General features: G+C 43.2%; 1 protein-coding gene across 1 annotated transcript in view; it reads left to right on the top strand.

Annotated features, from left to right (window-relative positions):
- Window positions 1-4,775: 4,775 nt before the first annotated feature.
- Window positions 4,776-8,158, top strand: part of CSF1R (colony stimulating factor 1 receptor) — a 271,842-nt gene continuing 268,459 nt past the window's right edge. Inside the window, exon 1 of the mRNA XM_078653580.1 lies at window positions 4,776-4,965. Coding sequence (XP_078509706.1) covers window positions 4,917-4,965 — 49 coding nt within the window. The 5' untranslated portion in view covers window positions 4,776-4,916. The remainder of the gene's footprint in view (window positions 4,966-8,158) is intronic.

Raw genomic sequence — 8,158 nt, 5'->3', positions numbered from 1 at the left:
CTCTTTATCGGAGCTCTTTTAAAATACGCCAGATGGTGCATGCAGGTGTGTGGGGGGGTTTCTCTGGTCCTAATAAGGGTAACCAGATACGTGCATGGTGATTTAAAAATGATAAAAATGGTAAAGGGTGGCCTAGACAGGTAGTTCCATCTGTTGACACCCTTCACCACATACAAACTCTAGGAAAGGGTATGATCCCAAGGGGTACAATGTACCTAAGTAATGTAACGTGATCAACATGTTTCGCGCCTCTGCTGCCGTAAGGGTCATTGGCGCTTCTTCAGGATCGGGATTATAAAATTATATATAGTGAAGTGCACGTGAAAACATAGATAACAATAAAAATAAGCACCCATCATACATGTCAGGGCAGGCCAATGCGCTGCTCCTGATCAAAACCTAGGACGGAAAAGAAAATTGAAAGTTCAAAGGATGTGCATTAGACTGGCTTAATGGAACATAGTGTGCCACAATTGTGTGCACAGCATACCAATGATAAAGTCAAAATAAGGAAAAAGACACGAGACCAGTGGGAGATAAATGGTCTCCTTAGTTAACTACAAATATGTGGGGCTGCCCAGGGGCGTCTTAAGGCGAGCCATATCACAAGGGGGCCTGGGTGGGAGAAAGAACTGCATGCAAAATTGCCGAAATGTGCTGTATTACCACCTCATGTCGAACCCCTAGACAAACTGATCCCAAGAAGTCATAGCCCTTGGTTCTAATAAAAAGGTATCTCATAAGGTATTCTTACCTCCCTTTAAGAGGAGAGTTGCTCCAATAGCTGTGACAGTTGGACGCCTGCACCTTGCCGGGCTAATAAGGGAAAAACATGATAGGAGGCGATGTAAGCAGACAGACATCGAGACGTTAACCTCAAACTGAGAGCGGATTGCTCCATTGACTCGTCCCCAAATCCCACAGATGTACTCACAGTTCTTATGCAGGTGCCTCAGCCCTTACACCTACCCCGTCCAACCGCCAGCCGATGATACATTAATGGCAGCGAGACGTGGACTAGTTTATACTAAACCGCGTCGGTGTCTGGGCGGTCCCTCCTTCCGGTATGCGCCATGAATCCCAATATGGGAGCGCATGCGTGCAAATTAAGGCGTAGTGCGCATGCGTAAGCAGGGGATACTAATCCCCAGAACATGGGCATATTGAAAAGGGGCTCGTTGTCATGGTATCCTAAAGCTGAAAGGGAGCCGCGTTTGTGGATCCAATGCTTGGTCTAGATCGTAGTCGCGTGTACTCGTTAATGAACGTAACATTCTGTTGGAGATCCCCTCTATGTCATGTCATAACATAAATATAAGAACACCTCAATTAAACGGAGTATGTCTATCACTAGTCGGTAAAGACCAAGGTGTAGCACTAATATTGAATGCATAGGCGGACTGTGACAGTAACTCTGTCCTATTGTATATCACGGGGAATAGGTAGATGTTACCCCTGCAGCCACCACATCTCCGCCTCCAAAGTGTGTAAGAAGTGTGTTCCACATACTCTCCCATAAGAAAGGTGGTCTAAAAGGGATTGTGTGTGATAAAGGAAAGGAAAAGAAAATAGAAGGGATAGAAAAGACATAAGGTCCCTTGGCTGAGCCACCGTGCTACTACATCAACAAAAAAAGAGGGGGGACCTAGGAGCTGGTTAATGGTCCAGTGTCCATGCTCCAAATGATTACACCACATCAAAAAGGGGACACTGTTACAAGGGTAGGATGCTGGGAGTCACCCATGTACATACAGAAGCAGTAAATCTAAAAAGAGGCACCTGCATAAGAACTGTGAGTACATCTGTGGGATTTGGGGACGAGTCATTGAGGCAATTCACTGTCAGTTTGAGGTTAACGTCTCGATGTCTGTCTGCTTACATCGCCCCCTATCATGTTTTTCCCTTATTAGCCCGGCAAGGTGCGGGCGTCCAACGGTCACAGCTATTGGAGCAACTCTCCTCTTAAAGGGAGGTAAGAATACCTTATGAGATACCTTTTTATTAGAACCAAGGGCTATGACTTCTTGGGATCAGTTTGTCTAGGGGTTCGACATGAGGTGGTTATACACACTTTACCTGTATTTAAACACCTTCTGTTACAATTGTAAAGCGCTCTGATACCTCTGGGTCCAGCCAGCCCTATATAAAACCTCTAAAATAAATTTAAAAAAAAATAATAATAATAATACAGCACATTTCGGCAATTTTGCATGCAGTTCTTTCTCCCACCCAGGCCCCCTTGTGATATGGCTCGCCTTAAGACGCCCCTGGGCAGCCCCACATATTTGTAGTTAACTAAGGAGACCATTTATCTCCCACTGGTCTCGTGTCTTTTTCCTTATTTTGACTTTATCATTGGTATGCTGTGCACACAATTGTGGCACACTATGTTCCATTAAGCCAGTCTAATGCACATCCTTTGAACTTTCAATTTTCTTTTCCGTCCTAGGTTTTGATCAGGAGCAGCGCATTGGCCTGCCCTGACATGTATGATGGGTGCTTATTTTTATTGTTATCTATGTTTTCACGTGCACTTCACTATATATAATTTTATAATCCCGATCCTGAAGAAGCGCCAATGACCCTTACGGCAGCAGAGGCGCTAAACATGTTGATCACGTTACATTACTTAGGTACATTGTACCCCTTGGGATAATACCCTTTCCTAGAGTTTGTATGTGATGAAGGGTGTCAACAGATTGAACTACCTGTCTAGGCCACCCTTTACCATTTTTACCATTTTTAAATCACCATGCACGTATCTGGTTACCCTTATTAGGACCAAAGAAACCCCCCCACACACCTGCATGCACCATCCGGCGTATTTTAAAAGAACTCCGATAAAGAGACCCTTCGGGGGACCAGTTGGAAATTGCAGCGCCGGCCCAACGAGGAGCAAACCGCCCGATGATGAAGCATGACACCTCTCGGGGTGTGTGTGGGCAACAGGAGGCAAGACATGTTCTCTCCCCTGACTGATATGTCCGTTCCACCTAGGATCTCCCCTTTTCTTTTTAGCTTTACTGCTTCTGTGGGTACATGGGTGACTCCCAGCATCCTACCCTTGGAACAGTGTCCCCTTTTTGATGTGGGGTACTCCTCCATACAAATATCGGAAAGATCTCTTAAAATACAGCTGGTGCTACATGTGCGCCAGCACTGTCAGTAATACAGAAGGGCCTGCACACGCGTCTTCGGCCCCTTTTATAATACTACAGTGCCATGGGGAGCAGAAAACAGAGGCACACTCCATCTGTACCCTTGGGGCACTCTATATAATACAGTCCTGGTCCTGAAGTAGAATGTGAACTCTCCCCCACTATGATGACAGGTTTAGATTCTATTAAAGACACAGTGGCGAAGATCAGCCCTCCAGATCACCTTAATCTGTGTTCGGTTTTATCTATGTTTCAGTTTGACTTATCATCAAGTGGGCGTCCAGCACATCTGCAAGTATTTTTGTGTTTGTCTTGGAACTCTCTTTTTAAGTTAGTTGATAACACTACACTTTCTTCAAGAAGTATCCAGTCTAATTTTTATTGCTGGTTCGATTCCAAATGTACAAAAAATGGTAAGCACACTATGTTTGCAGTATGTACGAGGCTGTTGATGATGTCCGAAGGCTCACTGTGTGGTAATCGAACTTGAATGCATTGTAACCTCTGTTAATCCTGCACTTGAATTGTAGATGATCCATGTTGGAATTTTTCATATATGGGTTGTTAATTTTGTTGCTAGTTTACGTAACGAAGTTCATGTCATACTTTTTGTTTATATGCTGGGTCTGGTGGCTCAGTGGACTAATGCGTCCATTGCAGGGGCCTGTGTTCAACCTCATGGTCACAGGTCCAAATCCCGGCAGTCCACTCAGACTTTATCCATCTGAGGTTGATAAAATGAGTACCATTGAGTTGGGTGACAATAAACATGTTATTCAGCGCCAAGAGACATGCGGGTGAACGTGCGCTTTACACATACACGTTTTGTTTAAGTCTTTAATAAAATCTAAACCTCCTGTCATGGTAGTGGAGAAGATTTCATATTGTAAAAAATGTATTTTTATTTTATTGTTGCACTATGTTTGAGGGTGTGTTATCGACTTAACACCAGTCCAACTTTAGGACTAGATAAAAGATATTTTACCTCAGTAAACCAATTAGGATTTTGAATAGCAACGTATCTGATACAAGGCACAAGATACTGATGATACTCATTCAACGAAAACTATAAACGTATTCGCACAAAGACCACTGGTGTGGCCGCACTCTTATGCATACACATCACCTGATATACAATAGGAATGAACTTTGATTTTCCAAGTCCAAAATTATTCTAAAAAATTTGATACCTTCCAGTGTTGTTCATAAAACATAAAGAAGCTGTAACGTCTAGAAAAACACAAACACTGTCTGGATTGGAAACTAAGTAGCAGTTTCTTTTCATACATGTCAAGGTTGCCCTCTCATACTAGTTGGCTACCCCCATTGTATATTATAACAGTATAAATAAGCCAACATTAACTATAAAACTTTAAAACTAAGAGTTTCTTCAGGTCTTGAAGAAAGGATACCGGGGCTTAACACAACTGGGGTCTGCTTCAACTGGAGTCTTCTGCTGTTCTGCATAAAACCCGTTGCAACACCCACTTACTTATCACCTCTTCAGGCTTTCCTTCTCCTGATATTTTCAGAGATGTCCCAATCTGCGGTCAGCTCCAAAAAGGAGAAGTTTCGCCCGGGTGAAGTGATCGCCCGGCGCGTGTACGCTTCAGACATCTTTCCTACTCCCGCCGGCAGGAGATCGCGCGCTGGTCGAGCAGGGAGTTCTGGGTTGCCACGAGCCTGCTGCGCAGTCTGCACGAGGACACCGCCCGCGCAGCGTCCAGAAGAGGCCCGGCTGCGCGCGAGGGGGACACCATGGGCCCGGCGTGCCTGGCACTGATAGTCGTATTCTGCGCCCGCCAAGGTACGTTAGAGGGCCGCTGCGTGGGTGATATGGGCGTTGATGAAACGTTTAGGTTATTTCGGGATCGAGACAATTTAGCTGTTATTTATGGTTTCTTGCTCGATAAATTAGTGTTATTGAGTTAGGTTAGGTGATAACAAATTCCAACCCCCTCCATCTTGTTCAAGGGGCAGGAGGAGCCAGTGTGGGATTTGTAAAACTCTCTAAAATTAGTGTTTCTTTTCTGACGCCTGAACTGGTGTCGACGGCCCTTCCACGAAAGTGCAGAGGCCAACTCTTTAAAATCCGCATGCTGCTCTTCTTCGGACGTCAAAACAGCCCCTAATGACAAGTCATTCATTGACTGGAGAGGCAGTGCTGCACCTGTCTTTCACTGTTGTGTGCCAGCGCTGGTTTCCCTGTGTGCATGAAGGCAGTACATCTGAAGGATTTGGGGGTGGCCATGGGCAAGGCATATTTTGAGGGACCCTGTTGGGAACAACGACTTTGAATTTTATTAGCCGTTTTCTCCTAAATCATTGATCTCCAATCTTTTCTGTAGTGAGAGCTACTTCTGATCAGTGAAAATCACCATGAGGTACTGAAGGCTAAGCAACTCGCGCATTGTTACTACCCACCCAGCTTCATTGACTTTAAGCCTAATGCCCATAGAGCCAGGCACCGTGATTTGAATAAAATGCTTTGAATAGGGTCACTAGGATAGGGCTGTCATGTTTGTCAGTGAGAGCGTGGTCTTTGGGGAGTATGAACATGTGTCAATGGGATATATGTGTGTCGGTGACTGACAGCCTGTCATATGTACTTGTCGCACAGGACATACCTTTTGTCATTTTTGGCACAGTTAAATGTATAACACAAACATGCAACTATTTTTTTATGGTAGAAATTTAAAGTGCAGAAATGTTCATAATATGGAACATTTATTTGCACCGTAAATTTCTCCCAATTAAAATAATGTCTGCATTTTTCAGTTTTAAATATGGCACTGTGTGAACCAGCCACTGTGAGCAAAATACCTGCCCGGTGTAAACTTAACAATCTGAAATGGGAGAAAATTAAAATGAAGAGTTAACTTTATGTTTATATGGATTCCATAAAACACATAATTTAATTTATTTCCCATTTCGAAGTGACTTGATCCCAGTGGCCTGTAGAAATGGTGCCATATTTATAACAGAAATATACAGCCATTTGTTAAAATCAGAGGAACTTAAAGTAAAAAAAACATGCTTCATAAAACATTAAGACATAATTGGCCTAATTGAAAGTGGAGAAAAGCATTAAGATATATTGTTTCATAGAAATATTTTTCTTCACTGTATATTTCTCCAATTAAAAAAAAATGACTATTTTTAAGTTATTAATATGGTACCGTGTCTACTGGCCACTGGGAGCCAGAGGCCTGCTGTTTGTAGGTGTGACACTTTGAAATGGGAGGTAAACAAAATGAAGAGTTTACATAATCATTAAGGTAACTTTTCATTTTCTCTCATTTAGAAGCATTCAGAAACATAATTTTGTTCTCACACTCCAATATTGAGTTGACAAGAACTTTTATTTAAGAGCTAAATACCTCAGTGGTTAGTACTTCCCCTCTGTGCTCCAGCCTGGGTTGTACATCTGACTGAGCACAGCTCATTATCAGGCCCTGCTATCTGCAGACCTGATAAAGATAATGCAAAATAAACACAAGCACCCCCTTAACTTTAAAAGCAAAATGTGACACTCTGCTACTTGAGAGATAGTGATGGATAAAGAAAAGTTCCCACTAGGCTCAGGTTAGTTTCAGCATGGCTTTAACCTTTTAAAGTTCACAGGCCCAGCCCAACTTCTCAGGCCTTTGTCTTTGAGCAGCATGTGCTATTTACTGAGCTGTAAATATTGGTACTGTGAGCTCCCTCTGTGACTGCATCATCCTTTTGTACCTGTTCCGGTTTTTAGTGTTGATTTCCTGATATTACCACAAACATGGACTGCAGCAAGCTGAAATGGATTCAGCCTCTCATGCTTTACAAACCACCTACAGAGTGTGCCTTTACAAGCTCAAAACTGTCCTGATTTGCAAATGTGCACCACTTTTTATCTATCTTGTTCGCTAATGGGAGGGCAGGGGGCACTGAGACTATTTTCTTCCCCAGTCCATCCATGGAGGGATACATGCATTGATGTAACTCCTACAGTATGAAACAGGAGGGTGTACTCATTCTGTCGGTGGTCTGTGTGTAGCGTCCTCCCCAGCCCGGGAGCCTGCAAATGAATACCAACTCATGGTTCTCTGAATTGCACATCATTTTTCCTCAGCATGCAATCACATTCTGTTCTCTGATTACATCATAACCATTAATAACCACACCATAACACTTTCCAGTAAGTTGTGTACTTACTCTATTGAGCCTGCCTAGAACCACAAGGGTGCTAGCTCCCATAGTCTTACAACACTACACTGGGTGAGAGAAGATGTGGCCTAACGGCTAAAGCGGTCGACCTCGAAGCTGAGGAACCGGGTTCGAGTCTCAGCAGGGCCTCTCAACATCCTGTGATTCTGGGCAAATCACTTAATCTCCCTGTGCCTAACAAAAATGAACGTGTCCGTCTGTAACACAACTAGTGCTCATATAAAGTGCTCTGATACCTTCGGGTCGAGTTTGTGCTATATAAAACAAAAAAAAAGAAAAAGATGGCACTGAATCTGGGCAGTCTGTGCCTGTTCTGTAACTGAGCAAAACCTTTCTTGTTTTTACCTCTGTGTACCCAGGAAGCTTACACTCTTTGTGTGTAACAGAAGCTTTTAGTTCTTTAGCATATGCACCTGTTCCTTATGTGTGAGGTGAACTTGTATTACTATTGCTGTGCCATACCTGTAGTTTGTATGAAAATAGGATTGTACTGTACCTGTTCTACGTTGTGACTGACCTAATGTATGTGGAATGTTTGAACTTTGGTCTGTAGGATATGGTTAAATGTTTGATTGAAACATGCACTGCTCCTCTAGCAGAGTTGTTAAGTTTGCCTACTACATAAGACCACAGAGAGCATACATAAACCACAATAAGACGTTTCAAGGACTGAGTGGCTGAGGTTACTTAAAAAATTAGTCTTGACATACTTATTGAGCAGAGTAAGCGAAGGAGCAAGTTTGATGCGTGTCAAGGGAGCATTCCAAAAATATTCAGTGGAGCCAGGGAAAGATCAT

This window comes from Lissotriton helveticus, chromosome 7 (assembly GCF_964261635.1).
Source record: "Lissotriton helveticus chromosome 7, aLisHel1.1, whole genome shotgun sequence".
Lineage (NCBI taxonomy): Eukaryota > Metazoa > Chordata > Amphibia > Caudata > Salamandridae > Lissotriton > Lissotriton helveticus.
This window is presented reverse-complemented; position numbering and strand designations above follow the sequence as displayed.